This window comes from Acanthochromis polyacanthus, chromosome 12 (genome assembly GCF_021347895.1).
Source record: "Acanthochromis polyacanthus isolate Apoly-LR-REF ecotype Palm Island chromosome 12, KAUST_Apoly_ChrSc, whole genome shotgun sequence".
In the NCBI taxonomy this organism is placed as follows: domain Eukaryota; kingdom Metazoa; phylum Chordata; class Actinopteri; family Pomacentridae; genus Acanthochromis; species Acanthochromis polyacanthus.
In genome coordinates this window covers 22,875,897-22,897,493 of record NC_067124.1, presented here as the reverse complement: position 1 = coordinate 22,897,493, position 21,597 = coordinate 22,875,897, and the positions used below count along the sequence as shown (strand labels likewise).

Genomic DNA, 21,597 nt, shown 5'->3' with positions numbered 1-21,597 from the left:
CACACACACACACACACACACACACACACACACACACACACACACACACACACACACACACCTCAATATCACTCAACTTCACTGCAATAGTAGGTGTTTGCGTGTGTTTACTAAACCCCTGGGGCGACACTTAAACAGAAACACCAAACTCAGCGGAATTTAAAAAAAGCCTCTTGATCTCATTACCAGACGCTCTTAATTCGGCAAATTTTCCACTAGGAGGACCAAATGGATCCAGAAAAGACGACGGGTGACAAAAGCTGCTGTGCCTAATCAGCTTTAGGGTGGGGAGGAGGGTGTAGAGTGGTAATCTAAACCCCCACCTTTGATCATTCCAACAAACACCAAATCAAGCTGCAGGAATTGCACAGCGAAGGAGAGCATCTGTGTGTGTGTGTGTGTGTGTGTGTGTGTGTGTGTGTGTGTGTGTGTGTGTGTGTGTTATTTTTCCTGTAATTGTGCTTTCCTGACCTGCACTTTATGTCTGGACTGAAGGTCACCGGTGCTTCAGCACCTGTCAGCTTCAACAACAAACTGTGGTCATTATGTACAACACACACATACACACAAACACACACACAGATGCAGCTAAGGTGATGGTGCAGTTGGTGCAGACAGAGGATAAAACCTTCAGTTCACTTTACAGCTCATCAGACCTCAGATTGGAGCTTTAACACTTTCAGGAGTTTGATTCTTTCACCTTCGGAAACCTTCCAACACACACACACCTATCATATATATATACAGCAGATAAACACACAAGTGTCAGCAAGTCTATAGCAAACAAACACACGTATGCAGCTGCATGTTGGATATCTGCTGTAAAACACAAAGCAAAGACTATACAGCCCAGAGCACAGCAGCATATCATTTTCAAACAATAACATAATGGTTTGGTGACAAATAAAACAACATACTTGACACTTTGTCGGCTGCCTTTTTTTCAATGGGTCATTAACTGATTAATTAAAACCTCGACAATCTCTATGGACCCAAAACAGTAATGAAAGCTTGTGACCAGCGAAGGCAGCTGTTCATTACAGTTTGCTAACACCAGCGTTAATCAGGACGTGTTCAAGTGCCTCGCATCCAGTAGATTTGAAGTCATTTTTAACTAGCTTTGTGACTGATTGTATTGAGCTCGGCGGCAATCCAATTATTTGGAACAAATTATGGCAGTTTTCAATCATAATTACAGGGATGGGTGGGGTGGGGGGGGGGGGGGGGGTTGTAGGCAGTTCTGTGCTGTAATTGCATGGAAATATGTAATTATTTAATCACAAACAGATCAAGTTATTGTTCATTAAGATTCTCCATAAAATACAAACATGTTTCTACTAGCATTGTCTGTTTGTTTGTGCATCAACAAGATTATGCAAAAAAAATGAACTGATAAACTCGGTAAAAGAGGTGGAAAATGGCCAAAGGAAGAACTTTGGTGCAGATCCAGATCACTTTTCTAAAAAATGTAATCTGGGGTATCAGTCTTGGTGGAGGACTGTGATCAGAGTTTGGGCTAATTATGAAATATTGTCACAGACTTCATGAACCTAAAAGAAAACTGACAATTAGAAGAAATGCAGAGAAAATCTACAAACAGCACATTTCTATTTTTTCCTCATGTGAATAACTGAGGTAGCTTAATAAATCACTCTTGAAATAAATGCATGTAAATGTAAAATATTTCTGTGATGCAACAAATGCACTAATGGAAGAATATATAGATTTTGCACTTATTACACATTATTACACATAGTGAAATTACTACTGTAGAGCCTAGCTGACTGTTAGACAAGTTAGGCCAATGGAAGGGTTTCATGTAAAGCTATTAGTGAGAAAAAAAGATGCATTTCCTGGGGATAAATGTTAAATATTCAAAAACACATGCAATGCCGATTAGACATCCCTCCTTTACACTCACAGTGCTGACTCAGCACAGATCAGATCTCAGGGTTTAGTTAATCTCAGTAAGACGTTCCACCTACCTGTCTGTTAGGAAGGTTTAGGGGGATGTTTGGGGTAAGATGGTTGGTTGTCTTTATCTTTTTCTTGGGACCCCTGAGTGGTTTGGGGTCGAGGGGGGCGTTTGCTAATTACCACAGGGAGTCCCCGGCGAGACAAAAAACTGAGGATAAAGCATCAGCAGTTGGGAGGGAATCATCAGCAGTTTGCTATCTCTGCATCTCTTAATCCCATGTTCAGCGTCTTGCCGAACCTCGCAGGAATCAGTCTGAGGAGGAATAAATGCTGAATCTAGATATTTCCAGCAACAACTAGACAAATAGAAAAATAAAATAAAAGCAGCTACAGTAACTAGCAGGTTTAAGCAGTTGTCATGAAAAAATAAAGCAAAGCAGATTTTAAGACCTCAGGGGTTTTAAAATATGCTGTTCTGTTGTAGAATTAAGCTTCAGGGACTAAATGATTTCTGGTGATATATAGCAAGAAAATTAGTTGTAGATGAATCAGCAAGTGAATGGACAGAAAATTAACTGGATTCTATTTTCTAACTAAATAAGCAATTAGAGGTCATCACTTGGGGGTGCCTTGGGGATGATTATGAACCAGACTCATAAAGAAATGCAATAAGTGTAAATCATTAGAATTTATGCAGATGCGTTTTCCATAAATTCACATTGTTCTGGAAACTTTATATCTAATCTATTTTTATGTTGACTATGCAATCCAAATGATCACTTTGTTCCAATGGAATTGCCACAATCAAGAGATGCAGTTGAGGGAAAATCAATAAAACAAATGTTCCGCAAGTTTACATTTGCTGTATGTTGACAAGCAAATATTTATTTTAACCAAAAGCAAGCTGACTGAATAGCAGCAGTGATAGTTGTTATTTCATTTTCTCTGTAGTTCACCTGCAATAGCAGCCCATCTACTGGACCTGTGGGTACTTATTACTGCAACATGCTTCAATAATCCATCTAGTTTAACTTATCCATATCCTAATTAGCCCTGCCTGGACTTCTGCAACTTAATATTCACCTACTGAAACAATTCAACAATTGAAGCAATTATTCATTCACAGCTAGTTCAGACATCAGCAGCTGACCCAATAGTACTGCCTCCTGTTTGACATCTAAATTATATATTCAGGTGATTACCATGAAATCTTTACATAGCCTGGCTTCCTTCAACATCACACGACTCCTAACCTCTCATTCTGCATCAAGATTCTTCATCAATTACTGTTAAAATATCCGCTTTAAAGGGTTAAGTCAGACTATGATTTTACTGTTCAGGTCCTCAGTGCCTCAGTTTGAAAAGCTTTTTAAAAAGTACTGATTGGAGTATTACATAATGTGTTTTACAATGTTTTGTTGTTGCTCTTTTTTTGTGAAGCACCTTGTAACATTTTTTATGGATGCTTCAGAAAAAAGCTGAACAAGACGATAAATATTTAATTTATTTTTTTGGAAAAATAAACCTGAAACTGTGTGTACCTGAAATGTCAATAATAATCCCTCAGTGCAGAGGAAACCCATGTAAACACAGTAAAAGCAAAGTAGTTCCTAGTACTATCCTGCAGAAAAAAACGTCAAAAAACAAAACAAAACAAAAAACAAAACAAAAACAAAAACATATGTTTAAAAAGAGTCAAGGAGATTAAAGGAATGAAACACCTCCAATTATTTCATTAGAGCTTTGAAGCGTGTCATCTGATCCTTTCACATTTTCTTCTCCACAAACAGCATCCAAACATGAGTCTGAAGCATAGAGCCATGATTTCAGGACCACGGACAGCGCTGAATGTTGTAGAACCTCTCAGAATGCTGTAGGTGTTGCAATAGAAGCTACTTTGCTTGGTAAATAGTTTATTCAGCCACTGTGTTGTCAAAAAAAAAGCCAGTTGCTGACACACGCTGATGCCATTTGTTTTCAATGTCGGAAATTTAGTGTTGGGTCTAATGCTAATGCAGCAGTCTTGGCTACAGCATAGTTAAGTCAATAAATTTCCTTAAAGTGTATATTACACCACTTTTTTTAATAAGTTAATAAAGGTTTCACATCTCCTGAGAAGTCACAGTCTAAGATCCAATATTTTGATGAAATAGTGTGTCATGAAACAGCACATATTTTGTGAGGGCAGCTGTAGTGTGTTTTTAAAGTAAAAAGAAAAAAGTATGCAAATTGGAATGCAGCCCCCTGTTTAAAAAAGTGGCAGAGAGGAGGAGAGGAAGTCAGCTGGGTGCACTGTTTATCCTGCTGTGAGATCACAACATACTGCAAAGCTAAATGGATGGTTAAGAGACACAGGCTGCGTTCCAAAAATCTCATACTTTTCCTGTTTGCTTTAAATACATGCTGCAGCTGCTGTTACAAAGCATGCACTGTTTCACGCAGTATGCATACAATGAGGAGATGCTGATACTGTAACACACCACTTTAAGATATATAGAGAAAGAAAATAAATGAGTGGGCGGTATTTTCTTATATTTTGTGGGCCTCTAGACACGCTGGCATGAAAAAAAATTGGATTTTGCATAAAATGTCCTGCCAATTTTACTTGCCAAACTTCTAAAATTATCCCTATTTCTTATTTAAGTCATGACTCACATAAGAAAAGAGAAGATAAGGTTAGAAATTTAGTCAAAATGCTCTTTATTTCAATCTGCAAAATAAATTTTAAAAATTGTAGAAATGTGTATATCTGGATTTTGCTGGGCTGTACGAAAGATTTGCCCCCTCACTATTTTTAGCTGCCCCCTCAGTCACTTCATCCTGCCGATGAGTCTAGTCCTCAAGCTGTGATGGCTACTTCTCTTCCAAATAAGTTTGACCAACAATATCAGAATAACTGATGAAACCACAGAAAAGACAAAGCTTTAAGTAAAAGATGTGCATTTATTTGTAAAATGTAATGTAACTGCTGACTTGCAGTCATGCTGTTTGCAGTGCATCATTAGCATAAATCCCATCACCTACAGTAACTCTATCCTGACTTTATGAGTCATACAATGTGTCCGTGAGTCATTAGTGATATTTATAAACTCCTGCTGAATCACACAGTTACTCACACATTTTCTCCAGCCAACGCACAAAAGTGAAAACAAAGAATTTATCTGAAGTTGACTCAGATATTCTTTTAGGACAGAATAGCTTGTTAGTACAGCCGTCAGTAAGTTTGGTCTGATGCAGAACAATTCTTTATTTTTGTTTATAACAAATACAGTAAGTGGTCCAAATTTTTCAAAAAATGTGATAAAACTATGGGAAAATGGGAAACAAATGAGTCTGGGGATCTCCTGAGGGAATCAGAGTGAAATCTGAATTTGAGGCAGATTGTGAATGAGTCACACAGTTTGAATGTGAACTGCAGAAAAAAAGGGCTAAAGATTAAAAAAAAAGAAAATAAATAATAAGACGTCACTCTTCTTTCCTTCTGAGTAAAGAAAATCTCAGAGGCTTCGAGCTGACACCAACAGCCGTCATTAAGAAAGGGAGAGAGAGAGAGAGAGAGAGAAAGAGATGATTGTTTCTTCTTGCTGTTGTTTTCTGATATTTTTTCTCTTTTTTTTGCCTCCTGCCGCTTATTGGTTTCGAGCGGAGGAGGAAGAGAAATGAGGGACAAACACAAAGAAAGAGACAAACATCAAAACTGTCGACCTCAAGGGAGCAGCAGCACTCGCTAACGAGCAGTGACAGCAAGAGAAGAAGAGAGGAGGAGAAGAGAGGAGGAGATAAAACAGAGGAGAGAAAACAAGGAGAAGAGAGGAGAGGAAAGATGAGAGGACAAAAGGGGCAAAAAATTAAGGAAACAGCAAAGAAGTGGCAGAAAAGTGTATAAAGTATAAAATGTAATCTTTTTCAGCTACTTAAAAGTACTTCCATTACAGTAGGCAAAGACAGTAAAAATAAATCCCAAAACTGAACAAATTCTCCTAAAAGAAAACCAGGATAGAAACAATAACGGTATCTTTCATGACTGACCAGGAAACAAACAAATTAAAAAACTTGTAGTGCAGACAACAGTAATCATAAAGCTCAATTACCTCCATTCTGGTAAAAATCTAAACCATTTTCCTCAATGATACACACTTCAAGTACATTAAATCAATCCAATGTATATGCTTCAAAGCCGAATAGCTCTGCAAAGCATTAAGAAAAAAAGGCCTTTTTGCTTCCAAACCATTGCTTAATGGTATGTAGGTGGTTAGAAACCTTGTTGTAAAGCTCTGGTAGGTCACTGTGAGGAAAATATTGTAGCGAGGGTGTGTGTGTGTGTGTGTGTGTGGGGGGGGGGGGGGGGGGGGTACAGTGGATGAGGCCATGCAAGTCAGAAAACGGATTGTAGATTAGCTGTAGTATCTGGTTGAACCAAGGAGTTCCGTGTTGGCAAACAGAAGGCACTGTTTGGATTTAGCTAGTGAAGGACACCATGACAGAGACTCCTGTGGCAGTTAATGCTCTTTAACCAGAGTTCATGTTTAAGACAAGCTGATGTGAGCTCAGACAGTGTTTCTAAGTCCTCGTGGCTGAAATCTCTGGTGACTAAAACAGCAGAGGACAAATGTTCACAATACTCAAATTGTGTTATTACTTGGTTATTGACTTATGATGCCGCAGATTTTTTTAAAAAATATTCTTTTCGAACACCTTGCTACAAAGTGCACTCTCTCTTTATGACCCCTGAGTGACAGCAGATGTAACTAATTATGTAACTTAAGTTCATGCTGACACCGATCGGTTAAAAAATACCTTGATCACCACCAATTCCAATCTTTGAGATCTGATCAGGACATCATTACTATGAGCTATGACACAACATTTCACCTCTCGATTCATCAGACAGCATAGCTGATAGTCAGGTTCTTTGTGTATTTGACCAGCACTGGTTATCTTTGTGGGCTGTACAGTGGCTCGGTGGTTAGCATCGTCGCTTCAAAGGTCCCCGGTTCGCATGGCCCTGGGATCTTTCTGCGTGGAGTTTGCATGTTCTCCCTGTCCATGCGTGAGTTTTCTCCAGATTCTCTGACTTCCTCCCACAGTCCAAAAACATGCTGAGGTTAACTGATTTCTCTAAATTGTCCGTACGTGTGAATGTGAGTGTGATTGTTTATCTCTATGTGTAGCCCCGTGATAGACTGGCGACCTGTCCAGGGTGTCCACCGCCGTCACTCTAAGTCAGCTGGGATAGACTCCAGCCCCTCCACGATCTTAATAAGGACTAAGCATGTATAGATAATGGATGGATCGATGGCTTTCTTTGTCAAAGGCAACACATCAACAAACGGAAACTGACTGAGCGATTGCTGTGCACATTAGAATGGTGAAGTACATTATGCAAAATGCCAGATATTCTCAGACCGGCAAACATGTGAACCCTGCAGGAAAATGCTGCAAAACCGCATGAATTTTAAACCCCTGGGATTCTTATATTACTACTGCCTCAGATCTCTTACTGTTTCGATAACTGTATAAATTCAGGACTGTAAGATAAAAGCAAGAAACACATCATTTTCAGCACTTTTGAATTTTTAACATTTTGTTCATCCTTTAACACATAAAAAACTTTGCTGATGGGTTTAGTTTCTTCACACTTGTAGCTTAAAGCCTCAGGTATCAAAAACATCAAATGAGGGCTTTTCCAGTCTTCCACAAGTGGAGATGTTTGCTGTAACATTTTGATTCTCACTCTGAGCTCTGTGGGGCGAGTGCAGCTCTGCTAAATTGGCCTCATGCTGTCTGCTGTTATATTCAAAACTACGGCAGGCTGCCATCACCTCCTGCAGGACCAGACTGCATCTGTGGAGCCAACACCCTGGATTCGACTTGTTCTGATGTGTCCAAATGGCTTAACCAGCCCAGCCAGCATTGTTCTTCCTTCTTTATGACTGATTTTTGTGAAACAGAATTCTAAAACCAGTTGAAAGACCTTGTCCAAAACCCTAAAAGCCACGTGTGAGCAAGCTCTGCATCCTACTACACAGCAAAAATGCGTTTAAAAAAAATCAAAAGAACAGAACAAACAGGACAAAATCAAAATAGAAGAAAACAGACCATTAAAGGGAAATGGAGAGAAGAAAACGGCAAAAGGGAACAGAGGGGATCAACACACAAAGACCAAGAGAAGACAAATCAAGAGAAGAAGAGGCATAATAAAACAAAAATAAATAAATAAATACAAAAGCAGAGAGAGTAACAGGCAAATGGAAATGACAATTGGAAAGGAGAACTGACATGAGGAGAGAACAGTAGACAAAAACTGGAAATGGAACAGGACGAAAAGAGAAAAGAAGAAACTAGAAGACAAGAAATCAGAAGCCAACGGGAAAGAAAAAACAGAAAGGGGGACGAAAAAAGGAGACAAAGACAAGGGTACACAAAAAATCAAGAAAGGCACAGAGAAAAAGAGCACAGAATAAACAGAATAAAACGATAAAAGCACAACACCAGAGCTTCACACTGTGTATCATTAAGAAAACAGGTTCAAGAGTCAGAGAGAGGAAATAGCAGATACTCCATGTCCCAAACTGACATCAGTTTGACTGAAGTTCACACAAAAACAAACTGAAAGTGTCTTCACTTCACCCCCACCAGCAGGTTCCATCAATCAGACAGACGGAAAATCTGCTACTTTCTTACTCACCTTCATCCTCATCGTTGGCTGTGACGGTGATGAGGACGAAGCCGACCTCCTTGTCTTCCTCCACGCTCACCTCGTACACCGGCTGGGCGAAGGCTGGGGCGTTGTCGTTGACGTCGGTGACAAAAATCCTGACATAGGCTGTGTCTGAGTGAACAAAGGATGGAGAATGTCATCTCAGCCTATCTGGATACAAGCATTAAAGTCCACAAACCTTCAAAAGTTTAAAGAAGTTTGAACAATCTTAATCTTGCAACTTTGACGACTTTGAGAATCGAAATGGAACATCTATTGAATTCTACTGAAAAACAAACCTATATGAACTCTTATGATGAACTTCAACAGGGAAAATCTTTTGAATGGACTCTATTTGTATGGCACTTTTATCTAAAGCACTTTAAAATGTGAGCCATCCTCATCTTCTCACATTAAGAGCATTTTTTTTGTAAAGACAGGATAGACAAGAGACAACCTCTTTGTTCACTGTGAAAACACAATTATGTTCTTGGACAAAAAAAGAACATTTATGATCTAAATTCAACTTCAGCACACTGAAATTTGCAGGAAGCACACTGACATTTATATAAACGTAAGCGATTGCACTATTACAAGTGCTCTGGATGCAGTGTTCTTTAAAACTGCTTGGCAATAAAAAGAGTGAGTTCCAGAAATAGTATGGTCAACTATGTCCTTTACATGTTTGCTAAAGACATAGACAAATTATGAAATTTGGGGATTTTTAAAAGATAACGCGTCTGTCAAACCAGACAGTGGGTTTTGAGATTTTAAGGGTCAATAGAGGAAAAGAAATTAACAGCGATTCATACAAACATTGATGGCAGTGGGTTACTATCAGCTGCAAAAGTGGTTTCAACAGCCCACTGATTATTAGATGACCTGCTCCATCTGTTGAGCCATAGCTCCCAAGCTTTTCTTGGGATGAAAAGGGTCAATTTTTTGAGGTAAGATGTGAAACCACCATTTAAGTCCTTTATCTACTCGGGAATTTAAGTACACATGTATTATTTGCTTGTGCATGCTCATAGTTCTCCATAAAATTTTTGCGTACCGCCTACAAACAGTTCAAAATGCACGATTACATAAAAATAAAAAAAACATAATGTAAATTAACTAAATCTCAAAATGTATTAAATCCAAACATAATAAGACATAAATAAACCATAATGCACACAGCATTTCCACAGCATTAATTCCATCAATATAACAATGTCACGACACTGCTTCATTTATTTTCTCTTTTCAGTGTATCCATGCTTAATATTAATTAACTGATAAATAAAATTAGAACATATTATGAAGCAGGAGAGGATTTTATGATTACATTTTCTTGTTTCCCAATTAGAAACATATTAATGCTGAATCCAATATTATTTACCCATCAAAAGGCTGAACGAGACTTTTTGAAAGAAAGGACGTAGGGTCATATTTACTGTTTACTCTTGATGGTTTTTGTGGTGAATTTCTCGTGTTTTAGTTGCGGCCAACGCCGAGTGTGCTACCTGTGTTTGGCTGGCCCTGCTGGCCGGGTCGAGCCGACTCCGAGCCGTCCTGCGACTGCACCTCGATCAGGTAAGAAGCTTTCTGCTCGCGGTCAAACGAGGCTCGGGTGATGATGACGCCGCTGCGCGAGTCGATGCTGAAGAACTGAGAATCCCCACTTTCATCCTTCAGGATCACATAGTGGATCTGAAGCACACAGAAAGAGAAGTCGAAGAAGAAAATGAAGAAGAAGAAAGGAAATAGAAGTTCATCAATGATCGGTGCAACTGAATCCCACCATTCCGTGTAAACCGGAGTCCAGGTCTGTGGCCGACACCTGAGCCACCGACGTGCCGATCTGTGCTCCTTCAGGAACCGTCGCTTCGTAGGTGGACGACAGGAAGAAAGGGACGTTGTCGTTCACGTCTGATGACAAAGAAAAACAAGGTGCAGCAGCAATGAAAAACACATTTTATTTTCCTAAATTCATATTTTTTGTTGTTGCAGGATCTGGCAGAAGAACACAGAGTCTGTCATGTCCATGAAAGCTGATTAAATTGGATTAAAAACTGACAGAGAAAGAAAAGGCGACAAAGAAAGGAAAATAAAGAAATAAAGAAGGACAAAAGGAAAAGCAAGACGGAAGGAAAAGAAAGAGGGAATAATGTCTATAGTCTTGATGACATTTACAGCAGAAAGGGAGATTAAAGAAAAGATCAAATACAAGGAAATAAGGCCAGAAAAGAGAGGCAAAGAGAGGGGACAAGAAAGAATCTGTGGTGTGAAGTCCATCAGAAAGTGAAGTTGGACCGTGTCTCCCCTCACTAATGAAAACTGAGTTATTAGTGAGGAATTATTATCCAAACACCCTGAAGAGTCCACAAAGCAGCTTGTCAGCTCACTTTCAAGCTCCGCTAAGCCAATTACAGCGTCCGATGTGGGCTTGTTCAAAGCCAATCAAAGTCAGGAAGTGTTTTCTCCTTTTTCCTTCTCTCCACCGGCCTACAGATGCTGATTGGAAAATGAGTCACTGTTAAAACGAGGTGGCATGAAGCTCACACCACCAGCCACTGCTGTTTTCTTCTTTTCCCTTTTTCTGCTACAGATGAGCAGGGATACAAACTCCACTTCATTACTCTCATTTCTCGTCGCTTTCTGTCGCTCATTATGGCGGAGTTCCTGTTGCTCACTGATGACTTCTTTACTTGTGCTGGTCAAAGCCAAATAGTGACTTTTTAAATGATAAATGTGTGCTTAAAATAAAGAGAGAGAGAAATCCAGGGCCCCAGCTTCAATATACAGATGAGAGAGACACAATAAGAAATAATATGATGACAAAATGTTCAAACTCACTGGAAGTAAATATTATGTACTGATTCCCTTATTCGCATACTCACTTATTAATTAATATGTAAAATCACTATACTTTTACATCACTGGTTTTGTATCACTGTACATGGAACAAATAAGCATGCATGGACCAACACATTCATTTTCAATATCCTTTGAGAACAAGAACACGGGTCATTCCGTGTGGTTTCACCAGATGGTGGTTGCCGCACCATCTTTAAATTAGTCCTAAATTTGCATGCCATTATTTAGTCACAAAAGTACTTTCTATGCAAAATTGTAGGCCTGTAGCTCAAATAGTTTCTGAGTTGTGGGGGTCTGAAATTTTCAGAATTTGGGCTATAAAAAGCCTCGCCAGCGTTTTTTGCATCTTTAAGTGGTTATTTCTCAGCTTCTAGACATACCAGAGAGCTGTGAGTTGGTAAACAAGGCCTCTGCATGTAGCTAGTGCCCCACAAACATCCCCAGGTGTTTCCCTAAACTCTGCAAGCCATGGGGGCTTCCTAAAAATTAAGAGATACCTATTCACGAGTGGGGTTTGGGACCTTAAAAGTACTAGAAATACTGCACAGAAGTGTTCCAACACCCCTGGGTTCCATTCTACACAAACCTGTGTGATAACTTAGCAAACTGGAGCTTTCAAGGTACCTCAGTTTGGAAAATATGAGCTCCCAAAGTTGGACGAGATTTTTAATTGGCTATTTTTGGTGGCAAAAATCTCAGCGTGGGACAGGTACCAGAGACCCCAAATTTTTCTACAAGACAGTTCCATCTGTCTTCTATCACTGTACAAAAAGCAGCAGGGTTATATTTGTAGTTACTGAGATATTCTTACTCAAAATGGCATGGGTAATGTCAAAATCATTATTTGCTTTTCCGTACTTTAAATTGGGATACAAGTATTAGTAGTCATTTCAATGGTAGTATTATGTATGTTTTGTTCTTTTTGAAATGTTAGTTGTTAAAGGTGACTACCTTCAAAAAGTGTAATGACAATTATGTGTGGCAATTTTCATGTGAAAAACCAAATGCAACACTACCAAATGAAAAACCCCCCACAAACAATCAACAATAACAAAATTTCTATCAAGTTCTTTGTAAATTCTTTTACTTTAGAGGTTTAACTGATGCTCTTTCAATCATGTCATCTCATTGTGCTGCTTCTTTGGTTTATTAGAACTGAATGAAGGATTTAGCTGTTCATATCAATTAACCAACTCCTAAAGCCACTCTCTGTCCCTTAAAAACTCCTGTCCCTTAAAAACTCATCTATACCAACAAAGTGGGTGTTACCCTTAAACCCTCAAAGAACCCAAAGTTAAAACAAGTTTTAAAACTCAAATAAGACCTCAATCACTCAAATGCAAACTCATTCCCTCCATCTCACCTGTCACGTTGACGTAAACGGTGGTGAAGGAAGCGAGCGGCACGGCAGCGACGTTCTGGACTCGCACTCTGAGCGTGAAGAAACGAGTTGTCTCGTAGTCGAGGTTCTCCGCCACCAGGATGGATGCTGAGCCATCCGCCCGGTTTGGTTTGATGTAGAAGCGCACCGGCATGTTGGTTTCCGGCACCTGACCCTCCTCCAGGTTGTAGGTCACTCTGGGGTCACCGAGCGGAGACGTTGCTTTGATGGTCTGAGGAGAGATAGAGGATGAGAGGACAGGCTAAAGGAATGTGTACTTTTGTTACATAATTAATCCATAAATACAAACACTTGAGATCCCTATCTATGAAATATGTCTCTGTGTTTCTGAGCTTCTTGATTTTTCTCTTTCTTTAAAAAGTGCATTTTGGGTGAATTATTAACGCTTCGTATGTGGGATCGGAGGCTGACCAAAACAATTTACAGCTAATAAAAGGTCTTCTGTGTCAAAATAGCTTTCCAATAGGTCCATGAGGTTCTTGGTTTACGATGTCATTGACTTACGTTGATACATCTGAACTGGTTCAGTGGAGCTAGATGGCAAGTGGAGAGAACAAACATGTCGGCAAACGGAGCGGATGAATATGTAGTCACGCGGCGAGCAGAGCGGATGAAGTCCCTTGGCACTGTAAGACGGCTGTTTACATTTTGCCACCGTATTGGATTATTCATTTATGCTACATTCGCTAACTTCATTATGGCTCCCAAGCGTAAGTCAGACTTATCATTTACATTTTCACCGGTATTTTCCTATCGAGCTGTGTTTCAGTGTGAGCTAATGACTGCTTGTTGTTGCTGTAGTTGTACAAATATGTAAATTGACTGATACTGTGATCCACTTAATGGCTTTGTTTACATTTTCACTGGACTTGAGACTTACATCACACTGTAGGAATGGAACGCCGACATATGTCGAGAACCCACTGCATAATCTAATTTATCACTTGTGTTGAAGCTTTTAAGTTAGAGATACACACATCATCACCATTGTTCACAATCTGACAATGAAAAACATTGACAGCAAAAACTGTAAGAAACACTATCATAGTAGAATAAGAGCAATTCCTAAAGAAGCATTAAATTTCCTTTGATCAATGTTTTTTGTCCTAACTACTATATATAACATAAAAAGTGAAAAAACGGTGACAAGTGAAGCTAATGCAGAAATGGCTAAAAACTGCAATCTTTCTGATGGCCAGTAGGGGCGACTCCTCTGGATGCAAAAGAAATCAGATTCTTGCAGTCCAGTTTGAGTTAAAGTTGATGGTCTCAATTAATATTTTTAGGCCCCTTTCAAAACAGCAAGATGGTAAATTTGTGAACTATGGTCCCATTTCCAGTTAAATAGATGATAAAGCAATACACTCTTTAGGACGTGGCTCAGTTATGATTGGCATGTTGCTATCGTAATAATGTACTTAGTGTCATTTGGCCTTGGCTTTCAAAAAGTCAAGAAGCCGATGAAATACCTAAATCTTCCAAATCTTCTAAGGCTTCCAAACCCATTGGTGAAGTCACAGTGGCTATGTCAATCCGGTTTGTTTGTTGATTCGTGGAGAAGAAATAAGTCTCAAGGAAAATCGCAGCTTTTAAGTTGAAATGTACAGCATTAATTACTTAATTGTATATTATTTATTACCTTTTTTTTTTTTAATTTTGGAATATACACCACTAAAACAGTTTTAGATTTTGCTTCAGAAATAAGAAAACTTCATTTGAAATGAGTAACACTGCACTAAAAACTAAAAATACAATTTTGGACCATGTTGTGTCACTCATTTCATGTGGTTAGATTATTACAGAAAGGCTCCGAGAAACAATCCAATCACTATTCAACACTATTTGTGCATCTGCCCTAGACATTTTTGGCTTCTTGCCATTCATGGAGGGGTCGCAGCTGTAGATTATTCTGTGCTTATGTGTATATTTAAGAGGTAAAATATCATGTAGCTATGAGTACATAGTCTAGTGTTTAGAGTTCCCGATACAAACGTATTTGTTCAAAGTTAAGAGTTGCTGGTGGATTCTGAGAACAGAAGCAAGAATCCTCACTCAGACTGATTACAAGCAGTGCAGAGAGAATAAAAGATAGCCCATACAGAGCCCAAACCTCTGTGTATTCATCTAGGGCTACAAGTTTATAGATACAGACTTATCTCCATGTCTCAAGCAGTAACTCTCACATCACATTATAACAGTCCATCAAGAAATCAAGCCAAAAACGGACTCTGTGCTGGTTCATGATGACATCATGTTGTCACGCAGCTGTTAGCGTCGACAGCGAGGTCGTTTGTCTTTATAACGGCTCCAACGGTTTCCAGAGGTCCGCAAAACCATAACACTCACCAGAAAAATGACACCCTGAGGTACACAACTGCATTTCAAAGAATGCAGCGTTTCAACGGTCAGAGCTGCTGTTCAGTCCTTCTATGGAAATGAAACACTAGAGGAGAAAACGGCAAACTTTTCCAAGGCACCTATAAAGATTTCAGTTTCAGCTTTGTTGATGTTTTCTTCTGTGAAAATTTCCAGAGAATATGTGTGGGTCAGTGTGTGTGTGTGTGTGTGTGTGTGTGTGTGTGTGTGTGTTGTCCTGACCGGTACACACCCCAGCAGCACAGCTTTTAAGACTAAGATAGATATTATTCTCTTGGCAGAAGAATAAGCCGACCTTAGAGGGGGAGAAAGTGAGCCTGTGTGTGCGTGTGTGTGTGGATGTATTGCTCATGTTGTGAGGACATAAATCTGTTTGCACTGTTTACACAGTCACATTGCAGGGAGCTCGTTTTTGAGGACAAAGAGAGTCCCCATCATATAAATCACTAAATTTATGTATGAAGATTTTATTCAGGGTCAGGATGAGTTTAGGTTTGGGTGTTTGGGTTAAGGTTTGGGACAGGATTAGGCTTAGTTTCTAGGGTATGAATATAAGTTAATGAAATGTCTGTTGTAAAAGAAAGAAACAATATGTATATGTGTGTGTGTGTGTGTGTGTGTGTGTGTGTGTGTGTGTGTGTGTGTGTGTGTGTGTGTGTTTGTGTGTGTGTGTGTGTGTGTGTGAGTGAGTGTGCTTTTAAAGGCCTTTGTCCTTCCTCCCTGACCACAAACACCCAGCTGTTCCAGGGGGAAGGATTGTGTTTTCCAAGGTTGAGTGATGCCACCTCACTTTACAGTAATAGTATGACCTGGACACACAAACACCAAGATGAAAAGCTCTTGGGACCATATATTCCTGAACACATACATTTCACTTATTTATCCAAGTTCACTCCAAAAGTCAGAAAAAAAAAAACCAGAACAGATATAAAATAAAATCTCTCCATTTTTTAACCAGTCTGTCTCAATGTTTCCAATTTTCGGGAGTCTATTCATTTAATGATTCAATGCAGATTGACTTTTGATTACTCCAGTTCACTTTCTATTGCCTGCTGGGATGCAACTTAAACATGGTTCACAATTAGCTGACTGGTCTTAATGAGGACAATCGTCTGACTAACAGAAGTTAAGTGAATTGGTTAAGAAGCATGCTACAATGTTTCTTCTGTTAAGTAAAGCAGGATTTATAGTCTGTCTGTTCCGCATGTTGGATGTTTGAATAGACTATGGTTAGATTACATTTTAATTATTTAGTTTGTCTTCTTTTATACATCCACTCCACTATATTTCAGAGAGAGATATTTTACTTCTACACCACATTTATCTGAAACCTCTAGTTATTTTGAAGATACAGATTTTGCACAATGGATGTTTTGACATACTTTTCAAATACAACACACTGTTAAAGATTAAACCGCTGGTTTCCAACCTTTTTGGCTTCTGATGTCTTCCAAAAAGCATCAGAGGATATCTCAGATGTCTGTGAGTTGCTAACAGCTCCACCAAATACTGATTTTTACCCCTAAACTTCTCACACAGTTTCTTTTCAACAGATGTCCAAATGATCCAACATCTGACCAAAAATCAAACGGCAGAAAAAAAGTCCAAAATCTAAAAAAAGACCTGTGTATTAAAACTTTTTCTCTGCAATCCTCTTTCCAGATCCCAGATGGATCCTTCTTTTCAGCATCTATGGCAGTAACATGCTGCTGACCCACTGATGCTTCAGTAGCAATAATCTAAAGATGTCATATACAATCAAATATGACAGAGGGATCAATTGTGTACTTTTACTTTAACACTACATTTTGCTGCAAATACTTATGTACTTTTGTTTGAACGGGATTTTGCGTGCAGGACTTTTATTTGCAATACTAAGCCAATGAGCCAGATCAGAGAGGTTAATGATGAGTTTAACAGTGACTGTCTTCTTCAGGCAGTGTAAACATACTGGCACATCAGTCAGCCTGTCGTTCACATCTACAGTAAAGATGGTTCTAAAACAAAATGTACTGTGAGCATAAAGTCATTTCACCACTTCAGTGCAAAACAGTTAATTGAGCTTTACACAAAGCCTGGAAGCAATGGAAAACTGTTGGCCTCGGTCCATCGGAAAAGAAAATTTCAATAGACTCCAAATGCTGCTGTTGTTTCCACCAGAGGTAACACACATCCTCTGAGTGAGAAACGCTGTCCACCACCTCAAACATCAAAACCCTCTCAGCTCTCTCTCTGTCCAGTGACTCCAGCAGCTCCCCTCACTCTCTTGTCTCTACTAGTGATTTGGCATGTTGGCAGACTACACAACGCATAAACACACAGTAAGAAAAAGATCACTAACCAACATTCAAGATAAAACAAGAAAAGCACTCAGATAGTGTGGCACTCCACCAAGGCTGCACAGTCGTAGCATTTCGGCCAAAATCTTGAAAAAATTTGTGGCAGAAATGATGACACTAACAAATACAAAATGACCTTGCGCTGAGCACAGGTGTGTGCTATGCATGTGTATGCTATGCACGGATACCGAATCGTGTGACCTAAATATGTTGCAGGCAGCGAGAATTGATGGAACTCAGAAACACCCACAGAATTTAATCAACTGTTCCTTGCATCATTTCCGATGGACAAGTCCTGATAAGTTTGCAGTGGTGGTTTTGTAGTAGTTTTGCAATCATGTGATCATCAGCAGGCAGCTGATGTAGTGTTCACTTGTATCCGTGTTTCCAGACTATAAGCCGCATCACTGCAAAAATAATCAGTTGATCCTTGTATCATTTCTGACCTTCCCTGAAAATTTCATCCAAATCTGTTTGTCTGTTTTTGAGTAATGTTGCTACCAAACAGACAAACCAACACAGATCATCACATAACTCCACTGAGGTTCTGCTACCTTGGTGGGGTAATTAGAAAGTAATTTCTGCTTCTTAATGACCCACCGAGGAAGATTTTTATGCTCCTAACAAAGTCTCATATTAATGTGGATGAATCTTCGTTATTTACACTTATTAATGCCCCCATTTTAGATTCATGAATCATTTTGGTTTTGTAAATATTTGCATTTTATTAATTTTTTGTCGACTCGTCTAGAATTTCCTGTGAGAGACGGAGCGATTTACAGCAAATACGGTGCGCGTGCGCTGACGGAGCGTAGCAGAGCGGAGCTAGTTGTTTTTAGCAGTAGCAGAGCGGAGAGTTGGTTGAGAAGACGGCACACATGGAGTGCAAAAGGAAGCGAACGGAGCAAAGTCTGCAAGCAAAAAAGGTTGTCAGATCGACAACGAAGCAAAAGAAAAGTTCATCTTGGACAGGCATTTCAGAGGTGGAGAGAATTCCGGGAGCAAAAAGGAATCAAAACAGATGCCGAGCTGGCTGTGCTTCTCCTAGACAGGTACGTAACTTTAGCTCTTTGTAAGTTTGATACAATTCTTTTGTCTTTTGTGTGTGTTGCTTGCGATGTGTGGTTAGTAGACTATGGGATTCGTTTGACTGTGACTGGTTTAGTTGACTAACTTTGTGGCAAAAACACTGTGTGGGTATTGGCTACATCGTATCGTTTACGACGGTTTGCGACAGTGCGCGCCGAGGCTCACGGGAAATGTAGCGTTGCTTTGGCAACGCTACATTTCTGCTAAAATCTTCCTTGGTGGGTCTTTAACCTTCCAGTGAAGCTGATTTACAACTTGTCAATGCTCAGACTGTCCTCTCACATTTTCTAGTTCTGTTTTTTTCATTCGTGTTCTGTTACACTTGTAAAACCAATTCCAATTCCAAATCTGCCTGAGAAGTAGCCCTCCAGTTTCCAGGTGAGAAGTCATGTCAGGACATGTTGGTGCAGCGTGGCTCAGCCTCGCAGCAGGCCGAGGCAGCAGAGCGAATGGAATCAACACTAATGAGAAATCATCTCATTAGACATCAGTGCAGTGTGCTGAAGCTAAGCTGATCAGTGTCTGCCATCTTCTCCCACACAGATTAATGCCTGTGGAGATATCGCAGCAGATCGCTCTCAGCTGGTGCGGCTGGTGCTGAGAGTGATTCAGCAGCTGGAATACAGATCACTCTGTCAAGTGCTAACAGTTAGCAGTCAGCTGAAAGGGGTACGGTGAGGTCAAGGAGAAGTTTTTCTGTCGCCACAATGTTTCTAGGCTTTTACGCGATAATTCCACATTTAATGGCTGTTTTGCTCATTTATATTGCAAATATACAACATAAGTAGTATTTCTGCTCAGTGTTTTATGACCTCGTTTATCTGCTTCTCGTGTGCGCAGCCGTATTAGTGCAACAAAGACATAAATCAGGAGAAAGAGTAAGGGAGTCAGTCTTTCTCTCACTCCACAGCTCGACTCCCCCACCCTGCTCTCTCAGCCATCGCAAGTACTCTGTTTTAACGGGTCTGAATTGCAATATAGTGTTCTCATTTGCATATTTTTCTCATAAAATGAACCAAAGTACAGGTAAATAACAGCAAATGCGCTGCAAGATTGGCTGCGCTGACATTTAAAATGAAAGTTTGCTGCCCCATCTGCCTGCTGGTGAATGGATCGTCTATCTGCGATCTTTGATAATGGCAAAATGAAAATGCAGACAACTGGCCATTCCTACTGAACACTATCTCAGCCTTTGCTTGTGAGAGTTATAATGGATGCAGCCAGTGATCCTTCAGCTATATATGATCCCTGAATTGTGTCATTTTGGGAGGCTGGCCTGTCTAAATTAGAACAATTTTTATTATTAGATCATTTCCAAAGACACTTTCAGTGGATCACTGTTCCACAGGACTTAATATTTTATTATTGCCTGTGTACCAGCCACAGAAAACACCAACAGGATGCGGAAGAAAGCTGGAGGAAGTCAGCCAATAAGGAGACTAATAAAACACTTGCACACTCACACACAAGCAGGAGATGACTACAGCTTATTGATATGGAGATTTAACACACGCGCACACAGCAGCTTCCAGCTCTGCAGCATCTACCTCCCTCTACCTCGTTAACAATGTAATTAACAGACCTTATTAAGGCTGCTAAATTTAAAACAACAGTTCCTCCTCAGTGCAATTAACACAGCAGACGAGATGAAGAAGGAGGAGGTGGAGGAAGAGGAGGAGATATTTCAAAGTTTTTGAGTGATTTGTTTAAGTTGTCACTTTAGGGAAATAATATTTTGACTTAGTGTTTTAGACTAGGGCTGAAGAATACGGTGAATTTTGCGGCTTTTCTGACGGATATTGCGATTTGATTTGCAATGGAATTGTTCAAAGTAAAGCTAGTTCAATATTCACTGTATAATTGATTTAAAACATGTGATGGAGCAGTACGATGAGATGCCAACAAAAGGATGACTGTCAGAGAAAAACCTGACGTCCAAACAGAATTTGGAAAAAAGGAAAGCTCACGTCTAACACAGTATATGAACAAAAAAAGATTTTTTTTTAATATGTTCCGATTGAAGGATAAAGTTGATGATATTTTATTTTTCACATATTGTCAACAAATGCCATGAAAAGACCAAAATCAATGATCTCTTTCCTTTTCCCACATTTGACTCCCCCTTTCCCCACTGCTATACAGCCTCTGTCAGGTTAAACACAGTAATTAAATGTCTGTTTTTCTGAGGTGATGAGAGTCTATTGTGATGCTCCGACAGCAGGTGCAATTTTCTCCCTCTCCTCAATCATCTCTGACAGATGGAGCTGTGGGTGGGACAACCTCCAGTCGCCACCGTCATCATCATCAACATCACCGTCATTTTTAGTCTTTTCAGTAAAAATGCGGGGTCAAAGAAAAGCACAGCAGCGGTGAGACACACACAGGATTGCACCCACGTACCCTCCAACCATTCCAAAACTGACTAACCTCCGTGAAATCGAGCAGCTGGAGGGTGAAAACTCCTCCACCTTCTAAACCTGCGGCTTAGGAGAAGGTAGCAAATTAGGATGGAGGGATCAAAAGGAGGAAGAAAAAAATCACCGGAGGTATACAAGCAAACTGTGTGTGTGTGTGTGTGTGTGTGTGTGTGTGTGTGTGTGTGTGTGTGTGTGTGTGTGTGTGTGTGTGTGTGTGTGTGTGTGTGTGTGTGTGTGTGTGTGTGTGTGTGTGTGTTGGTTGTAGCTAAGTCAGGTGAGACAAACTCAGGGCGGGTTTGTTGTTTGCTCGGCAGAAAATGTTTGGAAGTGCTCGGCTAAACGTGCTGACACAGAGGGAGAAAGAAAGAGAGAGGGATGGATGAGTGGAAAAGGGAGGAGTAAAGCGGGTGAAGAAAAAGAAGAAGAAGAAAAAGTGTTTCTAGCCTCCCCGGGGTGCTGTGCACAGACGTGAAGGAGGATGTAAATGGAAGAGAACTC

The 21,597-nt window shown here is 39.9% G+C and overlaps 1 protein-coding gene across 1 annotated transcript in view; it reads right to left on the bottom strand.

Moving 5' to 3' along the window:
* Nucleotides 1-21,597, bottom strand: part of si:dkey-22o22.2 (neural-cadherin) — a 165,843-nt gene that overhangs the window by 41,219 nt on the left and 103,027 nt on the right. The window contains exons 13-16 of the mRNA XM_022216146.2: nucleotides 12,840-13,089; nucleotides 10,401-10,528; nucleotides 10,123-10,309; nucleotides 8,606-8,749 (exon numbers count right to left, since the gene is read on the bottom strand). Of these exons, the coding sequence (XP_022071838.2) occupies nucleotides 8,606-8,749; nucleotides 10,123-10,309; nucleotides 10,401-10,528; nucleotides 12,840-13,089 (709 nt within the window). The remainder of the gene's footprint in view (nucleotides 1-8,605; nucleotides 8,750-10,122; nucleotides 10,310-10,400; nucleotides 10,529-12,839; nucleotides 13,090-21,597) is intronic.